The sequence below is a fragment of the Ciconia boyciana genome, chromosome 2, assembly GCF_034638445.1.
Source record: "Ciconia boyciana chromosome 2, ASM3463844v1, whole genome shotgun sequence".
Lineage (NCBI taxonomy): Eukaryota > Metazoa > Chordata > Aves > Ciconiiformes > Ciconiidae > Ciconia > Ciconia boyciana.
Genome location: NC_132935.1, coordinates 45,478,241 through 45,499,118, shown reverse-complemented (window position 1 = coordinate 45,499,118; position 20,878 = coordinate 45,478,241). Strand labels below are relative to the sequence as shown.

At 35.6% G+C, this 20,878-nt stretch overlaps 1 protein-coding gene across 5 annotated transcripts in view; it reads left to right on the top strand.

The window, feature by feature from the left end:
* SNTG1 (syntrophin gamma 1) overlaps nucleotides 1–20,366 on the top strand; it is a 347,398-nt gene extending 327,032 nt beyond the window's left edge. For all 5 annotated transcript variants that reach the window (XM_072852507.1, XM_072852506.1, XM_072852508.1 and 2 more), the window contains 2 exons: nucleotides 5,877–5,987; nucleotides 14,004–20,366. In XM_072852507.1, coding sequence (XP_072708608.1) covers nucleotides 5,877–5,987; nucleotides 14,004–14,162 — 270 coding nt within the window. In that variant the 3' untranslated portion in view covers nucleotides 14,163–20,366. The remainder of the gene's footprint in view (nucleotides 1–5,876; nucleotides 5,988–14,003) is intronic.
* The last annotated feature ends 512 nt before the right edge of the window (nucleotides 20,367–20,878 follow it).

The window sequence follows — 20,878 nt, the reverse complement described above, 5'->3', positions numbered from 1 at the left end:
AATATATAGTATAAAAAATTGCCTTAAAAAGCTAATCAGAAGAATGATTTAATTAGTCAGAGTATCAAGAAAAAAGGAGGCAGTGTTAGAAAAGTACAGCTACAGCCTTTAGAAGATGCGATGGAAAAGACAACAAAGGGATTTGCTGAAACTAATATTTGAAAAGTGACCTCTGACATCCTTTCCTTAATAAAGATGGTTTCTTTATTTACTCCACCATTACTCCACCATTTACAGGTGGTCTGAGATGTAGCTGTCTAATAATTATAAAACACTGACAGAGTCTTTCAGGTTTTTTCCAAGCATCCTGCTGAAGGCCAAACTTCTTTTGCTATTACACAATTAAACCTGTATGATTCATGTCAATGGAAAGTATAGAGAAAACCTGTATTTGGTGATCTGCACTGGCAGGTGAAATAATGCCGTTGCAGTATGTGGTGCAAACACTATTTCACAAGTTCATTAAGTGTAAATGGTCTTTTTGCAAGAACAGAATTGGTCCACAGTGCATAATCCAATATAGAAGAGGCAAGACTGTTTAATAATAAATTGAAGGTAGTTCATCACTGAAGCCACAGGCCATAAATTAATTCTGTTCTGGTTGGAGACTCTCATGTTGACAAAATACAGCTTTTCTTTCCTAGTGCTAATGCAAAAAGCCCTGTATATCCTTGCTAAATCATATAGCTATCACAGAGTCGTGGACTAGTCAGACACTCATATTTCTATGCATATTCCTTAGAGTATGGTAAGTAAAAATACAGACACACCTATTTATTCTGTGTTTGTTTGGTAGTCCAGTCTCTGTTTAGGGTAAATCAAGCTCCTTGACCCAAAACAAAACAAAACCCCTAACCAACTCTCCCGATCATACCCTAAGATAATTATGATGCATTCCCACTTTTCTGATACCATTATCTAGATGGGAAGTGATTGAGTTTGATGACATGTCATCAAAATTGTATGTAGTTTAGTCCAGGATTCTGAAGTGATGGGAATGAGTAGCAAACTGACATATGATATGAATGTGAAAATATTTTCTAAGGTCCCTTGCAGAATATGTGTTCTAGATTTAGCACTAGTGCTAAGAATAGAAGCAATATAATTTTCTTCATTTGTGTGACTGTGGGGAACATCAGCAAGGTATTACAGGTACTGAAGTCAATAGCTTTTCTTCAATGTGCCATTTATATATTGCATTTATGTCCTATCTATAAAATAAAAATATGCAGGCAGAGAGCATCCTTGGGTAATTATAGCAAAATAACACTAGCAGCAGATAATAGGCAGTAATTTGGTTACAAAGACTAGAACAAATGAGTCCTAGATGATTACTTATAAATAAAATATTTCTCATTAAAAAGTATTGGTGGAGAATCTTGGTCCTAGATATGTCAAAGGAAAAAAATCCTATTAATTTTAGTGAAGACAGGATTTCGCTTTTTGATGATTTCTTATTACAATAATTTAATAGGATCTCAAGAGAAGTCTTAAATCTAATTTGTCAGCTTGTCTGCACTGTTTATTTGTTTGCATTGCATTCTGGTATTCTTTGAAGTTAATTTTATTAAATGGTATAAAATGTAAAAAGCAGCCTAAGTGATCTATGAATAATAATTGGGAAAAGGATTTATATCTTATTGGTTGTTTTCAGTGTTATGCATGATAATACAGTATTTGTTCAATGAGATTGTCTTCTTACAGTGCATTTCTCAAAACATGGATTAACTATGTCAGATTTTCCATGACCACACTGGACGTATGCAAATTGTGAAGCTTGTGGTATTTTCAGTATGTGCTATTACCTTGGTCCCTAGTTTCTAAATTGGTCTGCTTGCTGTTATTCACAAGTTCTGTCTCTACTTATGGATTGAGAGTTCCCTTTTAAAGGCAATAAATAGTGCATACTGAGTTCTCATCTTGGTCTTCCAACAAGGCATGATAAGGTTGCATGCCTCGACTTGAGAAGTGTCTCAGGGTCCTCACGAGTAGCTGATGCCAGCATCTACCACAGAATCTTTCTGAATTTGGTTGCAATTTGCGCTTTAAAAGGAATTGCCACCAGGTCCACCTGTCAAATCTATTTTAGGGTAAATGAAAATTTACTGCTTCCTAAAAATGCTATATATAGTCCTGTAAAATATTCCCAGTGATGCAGGTTATGCACAGTTACTGAGAATTATACAAGTAAAGCACTTGAAGAGAACCGTCTGCTTTTATTAACTAAAAGAAGCCCTATCACAGTGTATTATAGAGTGTTGAGCTCAGTAACACTGTACCTTCAAACCAGTAAGTACTTCTGCTTATATTTTATAATTCATAAAAACTGATTTAGGAATAATTTATATGACACACGTTTAGTTTTTTGGCAATTTGTGAAAAAGCCAACATGTTTTGCAAATGTACTTATTGCTTAGAAGTCAATCTATACATAAATATGTATATATTTGTACAAAATTATATCAACCTATGTTAACTCTCTGAGGCAAGCATTCAACGCATGGTTCTGAGGAACTGTGATGTTCAAAAATATGAAAAAATCATTCACTTGGCTTTGACAGTGGTATAGATCAGTATCCCCAAGGATGCCTATTCCTAATGCAGGAGAATTAGCCTTTAAAATTAGAATTCAAAACAGTCACCACAGCGAGCACTGTGACACTGAAGTCAGCCCATAGGAACATGAAAGATAACAACATGTGAAACTCTCTCTCTCTCATGTGTTTATGTCACTGCTGTAGCTACACATCTCTGTGAAACTGGGTGCTTAGGTGAGTAGGTCTTGCTTCTTGTTTCTGCTTCGGCACTATGTGGTAGTCACTGAAAAAGGATAGGTCTGGTCTCTGTTCATTGCTTATGCATTTTGCAGTAATGAAAATGAAAAGAAAAAAAAACCCACCCGGAACATATGAAACAACAAGAGGAAGTAACCCAGGGATCCCCAAGATACTGTATTTTAAGAAAGTGATCTGACTGCTGGTCACAGCATTCTGCATCATCTTGTACATCTACACATGCGAAATGTGCAGTTCTGGCTAGACAGGGCAGCACTTCAGCTTCTTTGGTAGGAGACAAGGAATTAAATCGGTCTTACTGGGCATATGCTTAACTAATTCACCCAATTTTAGCTATCGAGAATTTAGACGTCTAGTTTAAGCTAGTTGTTACCCTTCTAATGTAGTGTGGTACATTGAGGTGTAGACATCCAGAGTGTATCAGAGTGAACCAGTATTCATCCCAGTTCAAACCAGGATGAAGGAATCATTATTCAGAAATTCTCTAGAAAAAAAAAAGTAACCAGGATGACTAGCTTGAATGTTTGAAATACGTTGTATTCCTGATTTAATAAATTAAAACTCACAACATTTCCCCACTCTTACTTTTGCAAAAAGAACCCTTCTTCATGTGGACATCTTTGGGAAAAAAAGTGTGCAATTTGTTGAAGATCACTCAAAAGAAACAGATAGTTCTTTCACTTGGGAATCATTTAATGCATTGTCAATGGCATTTTTATTCCTTACACTTTAGATAAAGAGTATTTAATAGTCTCTGTGAAGTATGCTGTTGAACTGTCAGTTCTAGGAACTTGTTTTGATATCCTGATGGAAGAAGTGCAGTCTTGTTGGAATTACTCTCAAGAAGGATTTCTTTCCCTCCACGCTATAGGCCTGATTTTGCAATGTACTTAAGTAAGAGCCATTGCTAAGTAGGGCTCTCCAAAACCGATGTTACGCATAAACTGAAGTGTGTTCTTGAATCATGCCTGTAGTTTGGTGTGACTGTCATTCTCTTTCCTCTGAGTGGGAATGAAGCGAGTGGAAAGAACGCATGGGAAATGCCAAAGTACTGCAGTTCTGTACATCCTTCACCTTCACTCGAACTTAACCTGATTGGGAATAAGGCCAGGTACCCTGGGATTTTGCCTGCCCATCTAACGGTCCTTGTTACTACTGCACCTCTCTCCTGGCCTCCCCATACATCATCAGAGAAGAGAAAGATGATAGCTCATTTCTTTGATTGTTGTTCTCCTGAGATAAAGAAACCATCAATGCCCTTTACGTTTCTCATCTAAGAAATGACGGGCTTAAATAGATTTGCTGTTCCTGCAGAAAGGCAATGGTCTTGATCTTCTGACAAGATTTGTTGAGTTTCATTGGTCTGTAAAAAAAGGAGTTTACTATGTAAAAGGTAGGGAGTATGGCCACCTGAATGGTATACTGTGTTGTTTTGGTTTTTTAACTCACTATCTACAGGACATAAGTAAACATAATTGATCAAACAAGGTGTAAGGAATTGCACAAACTTAGAGATGAGAGAAGCTATTCTATTTTCTATAGCAGAGATTGATGGGCTCAGGACAGCATTTGAAACAAATGTGATATAGTTTCACATAAATTGCCAAATTCCTCTAGTTTGCCTGAAACAGAATGTCCTTAACTCTGTTTACAGTAGATGGGAGCTCACCTGTCACATACACACAGAGAATGAAAGTGGTGCTAAGATTAGGGGTTTTTTATCTGGAAGGGCAAATATATAGAGAGAATTTTGGAGAAAATAATTCTAGCACTTGCTTTGTGTACTGTGCACAGTTAAGATACTGTCCTTTTGGGCTTTTTCCTCTTCAAGTTACTAAGACAAACACAGCTAACTTTATTTAGCTTGGTGCAAGTTGGGGATTGTTGGCAGTCGTTAACATAAAGAGATCAACGCATCCTGAAGCAAAGGGACCTGCACAGATTTAAGACAGTTAAAAATTTGACCTCCCTTGTATTTTGTTTAATTTCAAGTAGATACTAAATCATTCATAGATACAGACAAAGGGCACAGATGGAAGTATCATCCTACACTACTGAGAAGAAGTAATTTACAAACCCTTAGACAAAAGAAAATGGAACAGCACTTCTTGCCTTAAGTTTCTGTGGTGTCCGATATATGTGAAATTAATGTCTCCTCAAAGTAACAGCACAATGTGAGTGAGGATGACCTTATAATTATGTGAAATACTACTGAAATAATAATGAAAAATGTTAGTGCTTCAAAATATCGGGGGGGGGGGGGATATCTTTAAATGAGGCTGAAAAGACTTACAATAAAACATAGATCTTTTCCACTTTTAAGCAAAGTAGTTTGAAAGGTGGTTTTTTCTACATAAGTCCACAGTAGATATAAAAAAAACAAAACCCAGATGTTTTTCTAGCCAGCTGTAAATTTTATTAATTGCATGTTTATTCTGTAGAGCAATCTGTCTTTCTTTTCAACAAGACACAATGTAATTAATAATATAATTACTTGAAAGGCCACTGATATGCTTAGAATTAATGATCTGCTCAAATTCCTGATTAGAGCCCTCATAAATAAACTCAAAATAAGTTCTCATTACAGGGTTTCCTTTTGTTGTTTTATCATTTAAAAATAGATATTTGTTTTTTTATTTGATATGCCCTTTATGTTAATATAACTAGATTTTTTAATGTGGAAAGAAAAGGAGAGGACTTCTATGACAGGTTATCACTTCAGATAGAGTGGGAAATTCACAGATCATCAGTGGAAAAAAATCTTCATTTTTTGGCATGACAATGAATTTGCTAACCCTGTCTTTTTTTGTTTGATCAGGATTAAATATAGATAAAGGAATTTCAGAGTAAATTTCACAAATGTAGTCTGACTGATCTGAATCAGGCACTGCCAAAGTTTAATACATCCGTATGATCAAAGGGACATCAGACCACATAACACTAAATTGATTTAATTATGTACCATAGAAGGGTTAAAAATTCCCTTGGAAGGAGATCAGCTATTTTTAATACAATTTTCAATGAGAACTACACTGACTTGCTTGTGTATGGTTTTTTTATGTTTCTTTTTTTTTCCTCTAGGCCGTACTTTGGAGGTACAAGTTTTCCCAGCTCAAAGGTTCTTCAGATGATGGGAAGAGCAAAATCAAATTTTTGTTCCAAAACCAAGATACTAAACAAATTGAAGCAAAGGTAAGAACAATACATTGTTTGTTTTATAAAGGCCACGTACATTAAAAGCAGTTATCAAAGCAGCTAGGGGAATGGAGGAGTGAATGAAACTAAGTGACTTAGAAATATGAGATTAATGCACAAAGTCAAAGAAAGCAAAGAAAACCAAAGAAATTCCAAGAAAGAAAACTGAATCAATTGCTTGGATTTTTGCTATTTTAAAGTCTTTTGAAAAGTGTAATTACATTAAAAAATTAAAAACAGGACTTGGTATATATGGTTTTAGGCATGTTTGCTAACTCTCCTCTTTAGCATTTTGATAAAGCTGGCTGAGAGTTTAAGTGCCCTGTTTTTCACCCTATACTCGCATCATGAAGAAATGGTGCAAAATATATCCTTAAGTCGACCTGGGGACACAACCCAGCAAAAGTCTAAAATTTGTTTTTATTTCTCAGAGCAAAAAAGTGTGGATTAAACACATACTCCCTTACAAGACTGTTTTTGTGTCTGTGTCTAATTCAAAATCAGAAAAGTTGTATTTTCAATTGTGCTTATGATTCAAGAGTTAATTTATGAAAACAGTAACCCTGAGAGATTTATGCTTAGTTTGATTTATGTCTTTTGAGAATAGGGCATTTACTGTCCCAATGTGTGTGAAGAGAAGTGATCTCCCAGGATCTTTGATAACTGGAACTGCCTTAGAGTCTGAATCGAAGGTCATTTTGACTAGAATCACAATTTTTATGTAAACTTAAAGATTATTTTCTTGGCCATCTTTAAGCCTTGCTTTTGAAGCATTTGCTATACCACTTTTCCTGACTGTGTCAGAGAGAAAATTGCTGAATGAATGTGATAACAATATGGTTCCGTGAGCAAAAAGGAAATGGTTAAATAAATTGTTGCCTGAGAGGGCTAAATATGCACAGCGTAATAAAGTATGTAAAGAAAAAAGGCATTGTATCAGCAGTAGTCATGAGTTTAAATGCAAATAGCTACATTAAGCAGCTACTTTTCTTTCCTGCATGTCTCTTTTTGTGTTTGGTATTAATTATTTTCTACCTAACAGCTATTTACTTGATTTTGAATGTTGTACTCAATACAATAAAGGTATGTAAAAGCTCCCACTAAATCAACAGGAATGAAATGTGGTGGACCATGGCCTTCAATACCTTCATATTCTGCTACATCTCAAAGATAAATATTTTCTTATGATTTCCTTCAGAAATTGTTTTAATAGTACAGAATTTATTTTAATCTCTAATAAGAAAACATAACTTAACAACCTAATGTAATGAGGATGATTTTCGCTTAAGCAAATAACTGGAAACTTTTATCATGCTCCTAAGTACAGCTGAAGGATGAAACTCATAATTATTTTTCTAATATCTGTCTGCTATTGCCATTATATTAACACATGATTTTAGGACTAAAGAAATTTCATAGGAATCCAAGAATGGGACAGTGTTTCTTTTTTTTCAGTAAAGCTAGAATATATTTTTAATACTAAATTAAATTTAAAAAATCTTAAAACAAAATATGAAATACAGATTTTGAAGAAGAAAAAGAGTTTTCATCAGAATGTTTTCATGCTTTCAATTAAATCTGTCATGCAAATCACTTTATAAGCCTTAGACATATCCTGGTACCTTTATTGTACCGATTGTCATTCCCACTCAAACTGAATAGAGCTTTATTTCTAGGCAATTTCATCCTTCTACCTTTTATCAAGGTAGAAATTCTACCTTCTACCTTATGAAGGCAGAATATTATATAAACTTGCTAGTATGCTTATTAATATGCTGTCATGTTCCCTGGTTGCTTCTCTTTATTATAAATTTAAACTTTCACATTGATCAATTTGGAAATAAAAATTTGTTACTTTTAATTAATTTTCTTGGTGATTAAAGCATACCAATTAGATCATGATCAAAAAATGTCAGATTATGTTGTCTTTGGAAGGTGCTATGGCGTTTATAGTGAGCACTTCTATCCATTCCAATTTGTTTACATATGAAGTATGTTACTTAGTCTCAGAAATATAGATAAATGTGGCTATAAAATGAATGTGAAGATTCTTGGGTCATATTTTTTCAACTTTGGTTAGTTTAAAATTCTATGGATAGGCCCCTTCAGTATCCTTTAAGCCTTTCATGGATTTAAAGCACTATTCAGCATGAGAAGAGGTGGAACAATGTAGCTTCTATTTTTTGGACTTTACTAGCATTACAGAGTTAGAGGCATAGCTATTTGGGGAACTCTTGAGTCATTAGGAAATGTTAATCAGATTTTCAGAAATGCTTGTAATGCCAGGTTTCATGCATACTGTATGCAGGCTTCATTTGGAATCAGATGATGGGAACTTTGTAAAACATCTGTTAAAGGTTGTGATGAATATTCATGGCCACAGCTATCATCACCTGTTAAATGCAGCTCTGTACTTCAGATGGCCTGGAGACCCACTGTTGTAAGGGGAAATACAACGTAACATTTTCTTTATGTAAAGATAATTTTTTGCCAGTTATATTACATGGGGAATAATCAGAATATAGTGAAATGAGAGCTCACAGCTGAGAACAAAACCAAAAATCTGAGGAGCCATTACCTCAACATATTACAGCTCTTAACTTCTGCATTGCCAAGCAGTAATGTGGAAGCAGGGCATGGCAGGTAACTTTGATACAGCTTAAGACAGTGACTAGAACTGAGAGCGCTTTTTTCCCCTTCATCGTCAACACTAACACACTCTATGCAGATAGAGTGCTATGGCGTATGCATACCTGATCTGAGACTCCTACTTTTCTTTCCTCCAAGGTCTGTTTTCCTCCATCTCCGAGTTTCAGCTGACAGAATGTGTTAATGCATTTAATGCACTATAATTCATTTACTCCCTGGAAATGTGAGGTGGTCTGGCCACAGAGGTTTTTTTGTTGTTGTTGTTGTTGTTTTTTTAAATAATATTGCTTTCATCATGGTCGACAGCTGGCTGAATATGAGCCGGCAGTGTGCCCAGGTGTTACTATAAAGATATATAGCGTAGTATGAAAGAAGTGTTTCCTCGTAGATTTAAGCAATTCCAGTCTGAAAAATCTGAACAGTAATTACTGTAGGTCACACCAGTGGGTCCATGGCAGGGTGCCTGGATGCAAACACCTAACTTTGAAGGTCTCTAAGGCAAGGTCTAAGTGGTTTCTGAGAAGAAAACCACTTAGGGGCAACATTAATCACCGATACCCCTTAGACATTCCAATCTGTAGGTTATTTCCCAGCTGTCACTCAGCAGGAGATATTGCACAAGTTTGCACAGTCAGACAGAATTTTTCTGACCGAGAGCTACAAAATAGAGCTGTCAGCTTGGCAGAACGTGGAGCCTACATGTCCCTCCCCTTTGTTCTTACTGAGCTGTTGGGGTAGGGTTGAAAAAACCAAGCACAGAAGGGCAAAGCTTTCTCCTCATCTATAAGACACAAAGGGATTCACTTAGGCACCTTCCTGTGTAGTTACCTATCTATCTACCTATTTGTTTAGCTATAGTTTAATGTTCCATTAGTGTCTCTCCAGTATCACAGCAGCTTCCAGAGGCTAACACAATCTCAGGACTGTAATAAACTCAGTGTTGTGCTCTTCAGTTTTACCTGGCTAAGTATTGGACCACTGCAATAGAAACTGCTTTATATTTTTCTGACAGAAATGAAGAGTATCTTAAATCTATGAGAGATCCTGTTTTGATATATATATGCTCCCAAACATAGGAGTACGTAAGATATAAAAATCAGCATCAGCGCTGATTTTCTTATTATATGCAGTTCCCATTTGAATTTTGTAAGTAAACACACCAATCAGTAATTTCTGTGAACTGAGAGTTTCTGTGCCTTGTAAAACACATGTATAACTCAAAAGCTACACTTCAGCCTGTGCTTTCACCTTTCTCAACTTTCAGGGCTTTTTCACAGCTCAACAGTTTTGTCAGAAAAATTCAGGCGAGGTCACGCAGCTGTGCTGCATCAGATTAGCTTTTGTTCACAGACTAGCTGAACCCCTTAGCTGAGTGTTACAAAACCAAAGTGAATACAAAAATTAGCACATCGAGATGAAGATCCCGTCAATCGTCTTTGCCTATTTGAATAAGGAGAACAGAAGAGGGCAGAAATATGGTATCAGCAAAGGAAGAAGTGTAACTTCAAGGATTTAGCATTAATACTTATTAATTAATACTACCTTAATAGTAATCAATGCCAATTAATTTGTACTTGAAATTATCTTGTATAGAAATCTAATCTAAAATAAAACAAATAATCTAAGTTACTGCTGTTGTAATGTGAACAAAATGCTCACTGTCAAGTGTTGCAAGGTGTCTTGATGGATGCTTGCACCATTTTCCAGACTGACGTTTCTGCTCGTTTCAAGTATATTCTCCAAAATATAATTTTAAATTAATTCTTGTTCTTAGCCTTGAGGGTTTTTCTGTGAGCATCACAGTGCTCTTCAAATTTAGAAAATCACCTTTAAATGGGTTTTAAGTATACATCCTTAGGATTTTTACAGAGTGATTGCTCAGTTGCAGTGACTGCATTCTGAGTTCAGATTTCTGACCTGTGTAGGTTTGTGTGATTCAATTTTTAGTTTTCCCATGTCTTGCACATGGATTATCTGGTTAATATCTATTTTAGATCAGATTCTATGCTAATATAGAGAGACCATGTAAACCACATTTGATGAAAGAACAAATGTCTTCTCATATCATCAGTTTATATATGGATGAAAGAAAAGATTTTTATAGCCATATCATGAATACTTACAAATTTACAATTGCTTGATTTTGTAGATGTATTGCTTATGTAGTTGTATCATTGATATAATGCAATAAGAGTTGAGTTTTTTTTTCATCTGGGGGCACTCTCTTTCTGTTTTCTCTTTCCACCTCTGTCCTTTCAATCCAGACTTTCTTTGTGAAAGGTTACTAGAATTCCCATACATTTCTGACCATGCTCAATGACTGCATCTTTCTCACATACCTTTCTGCCCACTTACATTGTCCTCAGCAGAAACTGTGAATGTTCAGATGAATAATCAGGAATGTCTGGTATAATGACAGCAGTGTAGGGTGGGAGTAGTATGATCAAGAAATAGCTTAGAAAGACAATTTGAAGACCAGAGGGTACACTGATATTCCTAGGTGAGTAGGGTCACAGGTAAGGTGTACAGTCTGGAAACTGGAATAATAGTAAATAGTGTACTTGTGCATGGACAAGTAGATGTGGCTTAAGTTTGGATTTCTTTGCTTTTTTGGGATTCAGAGCATTTGCTTTTCCCTACTGGTAGCAACTTTAATGGCGTCACTGCATATTTCTTCAGGTTTCTTAGGGTTTGCCTGTTTGTTTATTTGAAACTTCATCTGAAGCTAGGTGTGCAATACACAATACCCTGCCTAGATGAAAGTGTATTCAGACAAGAGGATGACTGACAACAAAGTATATATGAAAACAAGCAGGGGTGGTTAGGTGTGCACAAAAGCTTGTGGGTTCCTCTCCATCTGCTGGCAGTAGTGCAGACCCGTGGGCAGCTAAAAGTGCAAGTTCTCAGCAGAAGCAAGGGAATGTTTTGTCTGTCAGCAGCTCTACATGAAGTCTTATCTGTTCATTAAGCTTTCTTGTGATTAGGCTGATCTGCCAGAAAAGTATTTTTCCTGATAGATCCTGTTCCCATCAATCAGGCTCCTGTGAATTGAGCTGCAGCCATTAATCAGGCCTGTATGTACTCACCACATACCAGTCAGACTACTGTGCTTCACATTGCTTTAATTTCCAGTTAAATATGCATGTCTACATTGAAATAGGAATAATGTTTCATGGCAAATAATAATCTAGCATTTGCTGACTTCTTAGTGCTCGTCTTCTGCGTTGCATCATTACTATCAATAATAGTAATCCAGTGGGACCTTCAGAGGCTGTTCTGTTGCCTCACCTATTTTCCTTGAAGGTCCATTGAGCAATGGATCTTCCCAATGTATTCCTGTTGCAGAAACACCTGCGATAACTGTTGGTAATAATTGTACTAATGCACTGTGAGAATTCAGTGTCCAGTAGCCGTAATTATGATAGTAAGAACTTTCAGCTAGTAGGGTTACCTAATTGACTCGAACAATTCTCAAATTGTAATATTTGTTTTAACAGGCTTATCCTGTTGAGACACAGGGGGAATGTAGTCTCTACAGATAAGACATGGAATTGATATTACGAGTATTTCACTGTTCCACTAAATATTTAGTCTCTCATCTTAAGCTTCAGTTTTATTTTTATAGTACCAGAAGGATAAATAATATTATATTACTAAAAAGGAGTTAACTGAAAAGTAACTTAATTTGAATGACTGATAGTCATTTCTTATTCTGAAATAGCTTCCATAATTCCTTGTTTCCTCATCTTTGAATTTCCATTGTTTTCCTATCTATGATAAATTTTCTTATTTTGAAATTTGAGGAAGGAAAAAAACCTTTGGCATAGTGATAAAATTGCCCTTCTCCCAATGTTTAAAAATGAGAATGTCTCTAAACAGATTTTTTTAAATGGACACAGATGGCAGGTTTCTGAAACTTGGCATAAGCTTTATCTTCTTTATTGAGAATTGGTAGTTAGGGGAGTTTAAAGAAGCTCATGGGATATTATAAATTCATTTCTGAGCATGTCTGAAGGACATCTGCTCAGGTTGTAAAGAGCTGAACAAAGCTCCACCCATTCAGTACATCACTGGACACTCTGCACATGCAGCTGTCTGCTTTCAGGCAGTTGTTCCCCCTTGCACATGAGGGATTTGTGAACATCTCCATGAATTACGTGAAGCAATATCTTCCAGGAAGTCTCAAGAGGTAGAAAATTGCAGGTTAATGTCATTTTGAGAGATTTAGCAATTTTTGTTGAATTTACAACATTATCAATATTCTTCTAAACAAAAAAGCAAAACCCTCGGCACTACATAGCCTGGAAATACCAGTTCTGGACAGAAAGACAAATAGAATATACCACAGATATCTATTACTGGCTTCATCTTACAGTGAAGAAATCTGTATAGGCAGTGAATCAAAGTAGAAAGATGGCAATTCTGCACCACCATCCCTACACTTATATGTATTCAAATACCTCAGTATTTGCTTTCAAATACAACAGATATTTATTGATTAAATGCCAACTCCCAAAACACATACTGAAGATAACCTAAAAAAGATTGATCAGATAAAGACAATTAGACACAAAGGAGCAAATTTTTATATGTAAAAAAAATGTAGATTTTATTTATTTTCTCTGTAGTGCTGTCTAAAAGAGTCCCAATTAGTCTAATCACATGCTGAGGATCTATAAAGAGAAGTAAATTAAAGTAGAAAAAGAAGGACTTTGTCTAATATTGCTAATAAGTTTAAAACATGGAGTCTGTTCCTTTTTTTGGTCCAATAACAGTAACCTTCTCAATGAAAACAGATCCAGAATATCACTGTGTAATAGCAGCACTTTTTGAAAATGTGGGGGTTTGGGGGTTTGGGGTTTTTTTGCTTAAAGAATCAGTGTAGCTAGGACAATAGCTACCAGTGTGAGGTGAGGTGATGAACAAATGTACCATATGTGGAACTCAACGTTATTGATCTTTGTGGGTACGTTGGGTATACAGTAGTAGTCCAGAGATGTGTAGACTGTTCTGGTGCAGTCATTCAACTTCTATCTAAATTAACCTGCAGAACTGACAGATTTGCATTAACCTGCAGCAAAAATATTATATAGTGTCACTTTCCTTCCCCTTTAGCCAGTAGGATCTCATATTTCTATGGAGGCACTTAACTCAGAAATTTGTCCATCTTAGCCTCCAAACAATTATTTACTGAATGGGGATAGCTCAGTGTCTAAGTCCCTATAATGGAGAATTGTCAGGCACATTAGCAGAATTACATCAAGCTATTAAAATTATTGCTATTTGGATAGCGGTTCATTCCTGGCTATATGTTTGTGAGGTGTTCTTTTTTTTCATGTTTAATCTTTTTGTTTTCACTTCCAGGAGCTGGAGTTTTCCAACCTGTTTGCGGTCCTTCACTGTATCCACTCATTCTTTGCAGCCAAAGTGGCTTGTTTGGACCCTTTGTATGTAAGCAGTCAAGCCACAGCTTCTGCTGCTCCCACAACTTCTGGTACTGGCAAATTAAAGTACACTACTTGACATCTCACATTACAGCACTGCCACTTAACAACAAGACATTACAATGTATAAATATTCATAAGATGTAGACCTTTGGTGAACCATGTATGTGGAAACCAATCCTGGAGGCAAGACATCTTGCAGCATCAGCAGATAAATGGTCACGTGGGATCATAAATTCATCTCTGTTCTGCAAGACATCAGTAAATAATCCTAGTTGAAACCCCAGAATAGGATGGATATGCTTTTAGTATGATCTATTTGTACTTACATAGTGCTTTAAGCAACACTGGAAGCAAAGGAATAAATGACAAAATTAAGCACTTCAGTATTTAATAAAATTTTCAAATTGCTGTAATAATACACAAATAGAATTGCCATTTTCCTGTTTTCAGATGTTTTTTATGACAATATACTAAACTCTGAATATGAACTTAATACTCTATCATTATATTATAAATGACATAAGAGCAAGCAACAAGCATATAGTACATGGTGACAAGGAGATAAGCATGAAAAGGCATTTGTGTAAGTATCTCCTCAAATAAGAAAGCACTTTAAGCACTGTTGTAAATCCATACGTGTGTCCATACATGGAGTCATGCTACTTTTTCTATTTTGTTCTTTTAGTCTAACAGTAACAACAACAAAGATATAGCCATTATTGGATTGATACATTAAAAAAAAAAAAAAAAAGCCACAAAAAGCAAAACACCTTTCCATGAGTAAGTCCCTCTTCTTCCAGTAAAAATTATGTGATATGAATTTATTTTTAATTACAAATTAAGTGCAAGTGCATAAAATATCATGTCTGCTATTTACTTCCTCCCTTTTTTTTTGTCAAGAATTAAATTCCTTAAATCTAATAGTCTTTGTTCACAAGACTTAGGTGCTGAATTTGTTTCAGAGACAATCCACCTAATACATTGTTTCTGTGTTTAACCTTGATTTTACATCATAAGTAGAACCTCTGTTCCACTCAGGCTCTCAACAAAATAGACGTTCTACATTATGCTTGAAAAATGAGGCCACCCTTTGAATTCTTAATAATTTCTTTTTTTATATATTCTTAGTAAAAGACAGGAATAAATTAAATTGCCTGTAAAGAATAGATGACAGAATGCATAATGTCTTTGTATGTTAAGAATATTACATCACTCTGGACCACATACTAGGTCCAGAATATCATTTAATGATGAAATCTGAAGGAGATGTAAATTTGAAATGAATAACTCTATTTAAATATCATATTGCAAAATAATTTAATTTTGTGCTATTACACACATCAGCGAAGATGGAAAAATGGTAGGAGCATGTGTGGGATATAGCTGAAACAACAGAAAACATGAGGGATTTTTTTTGCCAGACAGGATAAGAGAACCTAAAAAACTGCAGGAAGAACAGTTAGTGCAGCTACAGTGTGTGCATAACATTTAAAATAGTACTTTGTGGGGTTTCTGTTGAAATGTGAGTGTCTCCGACCGATGTGTCTCTTCTGTTGAAATCAAAACTACTTTTTTTTTTTTTTTTCCCACTTGGACTTGTTATAAAAGCACATAGCACATAAGGGTTATGGACACCATCTGCCTTGTTTAGCAGAAAGACTAATTCTGTCACATCCCTTTCTACATATTAAGATAATTAAAACTTCCAAAGTGAAGCCAGAGGAAAGTTTTTTCAAAATGGGAACAATTCAAAATGCAAGGCAGGGACAAAAGATGAATGAACTGCAAATCAAGTCTCTGGTTTTTTGCTTTGCATTAGAAGTATTTGGATTTATGTGCATGAGAGTATCCTGGCCTTGAAATATAGCTGATCTCACTTGATACTAGTTCCAAATAATCTGAAAATATATTTTCTGGAGACTGTTTTATCACTTTCAGATTACTTTCAGTACATGCTTACTTCTTATTAGTACACCTCCAAGGGTTACACATTTATTTTCCATGCTAAATACAATGGAATGATGTCATAATCCAGCTATTAAATACTTTAAGTGTCATCAAAATCCAACATTTTCATAGTCATCATCATGTGTTTGTTTGTATGAATTGTCCCTAAATAAGGGGGTCACATCCTGGTCTCTGAACGACACATAAAACTACCGTGGCTGTCCATGGGATCTCGAGTTGGTTCCTGAGAGAGTACAAACCCCAGGTATTTTGAATCCAAAGCTACAACAGTCTAAGTGGTTTAACGATGGTGACTCAGGCACTGTCCTTGTCAAGAAAACATATACTGGAAACACAAATTTTGACAGAGCACTGACAATGCTGAAAACAGAAGCGCGACACCTGTTAATGACAGTTCTCCTCCTCCGTGCTCCTGCATCATCTCCTTCCTTTTAGTGTGTTGCTGTGGCATTCAGCTATCACAGTGTTGGCATGTGCTAACACCTCAGTAAATGGTCTGCTGGTAATAGCAGAATCTAAAACTAATCAGCTGCCAGTAGAATGTTTTTCCTTCAACCGTTCATGTTACGTGCACAGTTGTACCACTGAAACTGAGAGTTGTTTAAGGGATGTTGTTTAATGTGCTTAAATGAACACAACATGTACCCAAACCAGCAGAAAGTATGTCATTGCAAATTGTTGTAGATTAAGGGATTCCATGATATGAAAGCCTCCCCCCCAAAATTTTTAAAAAAATGCTCCTTGTGCAGAACTGAGCTAATGACATGAACTTTTGGGACTCCACCGGGGTATCTTAGAGATCTCTGTCAAGTATTCTGTTTGTAGAACTGCTGTATTCATTGATGAGACTTTTGTAACTGGGCATTAAATATGCAACATGTAAAAGACAAACATTAGCCTGTAAATTGATTTTTTTTTTGTTTTTCTAAACCCCTATATTTCAAAGAGCTAAACTGATGGGGCTTAATCAATACTCTTATTTTCAAGAAGATAAAAGTGACGTTGTGAGAATGTAAAATGCCATAGCCTTGACTGCAGGTCAGCGTTGGTTTGTAAATGCAGCAGGGGTTTGTGCACTGACCTCACAGAATATTCAGAGGTGACTCTGTGTCCAGGCTTGCCCTTTTACAGCAAGTTGGTCAGAAACTCAGTCTTGAACCAAAGAGGGGAAATTTTAAACTCTGTGTTATAACTAATCCTGAAATAGTGAAATATAATTTACAAACGTATTAAATGGCTACATTTTTCATTTAAATACCTACAGGAGATTCCCATTTAAAGCATAGTGAACTTCATACGCATATGTCAAAACCCAGGCTTTATGTTGCAGCCTTTCACGTCACAAGTAACATATAATGAACACAAGTATTTTGTAAGTCAACACAGCCCAGTGACAATGAAAAAACACAATTATAATGAGCTATCAGCTTTTGCTAAAAATCTGTTTGCAAGTGAAAGCAAATATTTTAACAGAAAAGAGCAAATCAACCAACCCATAGCATAAAATGTAATTTGTTCTCTTTATGTCATGATATTCTTAAATAAGTTTAATAAGAAAAATTCTTTATAGTACTGTGCCTATTGAAGTGATGTTATATAGTATACCAAAAATATGTACTCTTAAGTATAACTAAATATATTTGATTTACTTTGCTTTATGATGGAAATTTTAGATGATCTGACCTTCACAGAACTAACCATATGCTAGGTTATAGTGCTAGCATAATTTTATTATGAAAATGTTACTGATGTGAATACATGTTATTCTGGATTTCATCAGTGAATGAATACGTTTCATTTCCTACATCTGTTTAAAAATACAGTTCCAGATTTTCAAAAGAGCTTTACACTCCAGCAGCATGAAGGCACCTTTGAAATAAAAATCAGGATATTTTTAAATGTTGGCCATTTTATTTTGTTAATTAAGTGCAGCAAGAAGTTTGTGGAGACAAACTAGTTGTAAGTGGGTTATTTTTTACAACCAGTAATTTGAAGTTTTTTTCTATTCAAACTAGAATTCATAAGAATGCAAACCAATAATATACAGTATCAATATGCTTTGAGATGAGAATCATGAAAAATATTATTTTCCAAATTAGTCCTTGATTCCACAAAAATATATTTATTTACTTTGTACATGTAGACTTTATCAGAACACCTCAAAGTGGACAGTTAAACACAAGTAGGTAGTTGTCAATACTGTAGCCTATTACTTTAAATGTGATTTGGTTTATTCAATGCCTTAAGATGTTTCTTACATCAAACAAAATATTAAAAAAGCTGAAGATCTTGTGAATGTACAGTTGCTGCCCTTGGAAATTCAGCAGCTTTGCTACATATTGTCTAAGTACCCTTGAGTATTCCCTATGCCAAAAAGAAAGACCAGTTTTCATGGCAATTCCAAGGAACCTTTTGGGAAATGTAATTTTATTAATATTAAACACTAATCTTTGTATTACACTTTCCATTTCCTTACAGGGTCTGGTCTCTGAAAAAGTGTAGTGTCTGAAAAAAAGTTTAAGCTGATTTTAAAATGTTCAACCTCGGGCAATTATGGGTCCGTACTTTGGACTCGCACCTCTGATCAGTTCTGCATGATGGGAAACAGGAGAGAATTACTCAAGCTCCCGAAATTTAAGTACCTCTCTTAAATGCCTAAGGTAGGACTTGAGGCTCTCAAAAGGGAAATCTAAGGCAGGAACATAGCTTAGGATCTCAGAAAGTGCGTGCATGTGTGTGTCTCTCTAAGGAGCCAGAGTTGCTTCTACGTTAGTGTTTTCATTTTATCAGGAATGTGCTTTTGAAGCCAGGCTCCTGCCTCCTGCCACTCACTGTTCTATTCTTCATATCGCACAGATGTCTTTAAGCACATGAACGGGGTTTGTAGAATGAAACTAAATGAGCACCACACCTATCTGAGTTCCAGGTCCTGATGGGCTTTCAGACCGTGCAGCCAACTGAAATGAGTCCAGAGAAAAAACCCTCTGAGAAGCTAACAGTGAGGCTGCCAGCTCCTGGTGCCAGCCATTTCTGTCTCTGCAGCGGCTGCTGCTCATGCACCGTGGGTGCTTGAAGGACCCTAGAAAGCTGAGCTTCACAGTGTAGCCTGCCAGAGCCTAGTGCCTGAAGGGGGATGCTGCGCTGCGGCAAGGGGCAGAATGAAGCTGAAGAAGTCTGATGGGTGCCCAGAGCAGGTTATTCTGCATCACCTTTTTCCCTCGCCACACCAGGACAGTATTAACTGCAAGCAGGCTACCCCATGCGGGTCAGCCCTCTCCCTGCTGTGTCTTTCTCCCCACCTATGGTAAATACACACCTGAATATTTGCTCTCTGAGGTCCCCAAGCACACTTCCTGTCCCCTCACCCCCTTTGCTCAGACAGACAGCAAAACTACTCTCAGCTACGTAACAGAGCCTCTAAACCTCTTACACAGTCAGGGGACAGTATTAAGCATTATGGCAAGGGCATCCGTGTACCAGTAAGAGTGCTTGAGTGTATGATTAACGTTAAGGTTAAAGCAGATAAAGTCATCTCTGAGCTTAAGTGCTTTCCTGACTTGGAGGGTTCTTAAGTGCAATTTTAGTATTTTCCTGGAATAAGGTCTGTAATGTCAACATATTTCTACTTGCTTGGCTCCATTTTCAGGAAGTTTAGCAGAGATAGTAGTTCATATTCTATTGGAATCATAGAGAAAAGCATAGGAATACTGGAATAAAAAGAAATTTCTGTTTGGATTCTGTATATTATTACAGTACATTACATAATCTATTAAAATACATTGAACAATGTGAAACTAAATGCTTTCATTTATATAACCTAGTTAGTTTTCACTATGGTGTACATGCCTTCCACTTTCAACAACTTTCTCCACAAGAATCCCAACTATATATTATAGAAATTATTTTATTATTAAGTATATACTAATATATGATGCATAGTGTGTGTGTGTGTGTATGTGTGTGTGTATGTATATATATTAGTATATACTAATGGAAGATAGTCAGTATATATTAATGAAAGTTACATATTAGGCACAACTATAAAACAGAAGCATAAATCCATGAAGCTTTACATTTAAAAACTTAATCTTATAATACTATAAAGAAAAATATGTATATTAGTTGAAGAAATGGCTATTTTTGCAGGATATGCACAATCTGGATATACAATAATAAATTGATAATCATTAAGCGATTTACTATTTCATACCTCCAGGAACTTTCATTTTTTAATTATTCTTATCCCTTTAGTATATTTACAATATATGTCATAAGTTTTAATTTGCTATGGATAAAAATGACTGAAAAAATGTAATAGAAAGTGCTATATATTTTATAAATATTAAAAAATTAAGAAAAACTATTCAAATTATTTATTTAATTTTTAGTTTTGGTTTTGTGGTTGTTTGTAATATGTATTTGTGACAAACATAAGTCACCTAGTTGTTTAAGCTCATTAATGTACCACTAATAAAATGCTATCTTCTGTTTTGTTTTTGTTATGTTTTGTTTTGTTTCTTTTTGTAATGCAACATAACAGAAAAAAAAAAGAAAATAAATACTTTTTTAACTAATCTTTTGCATTCGGTCATACAGTGTATGAGTTTTATATTGTCGAAAGCCAAGTCTGAGAGGTCAAGAAAATACTTGAAGAACCTGGGATGGTAAAGTTATTTCCCAACACCATGGTCAACTGTTTATTTAATAGAAATAATGACAATTCCTTACTTGTAAGATCATTTCCACAAGGCATGTCACCCACTTAAAGTCTGACTAGGATTTTGGAAATATCCGCCTCCCCCCGGCTATGAAGCTCCCCTACAA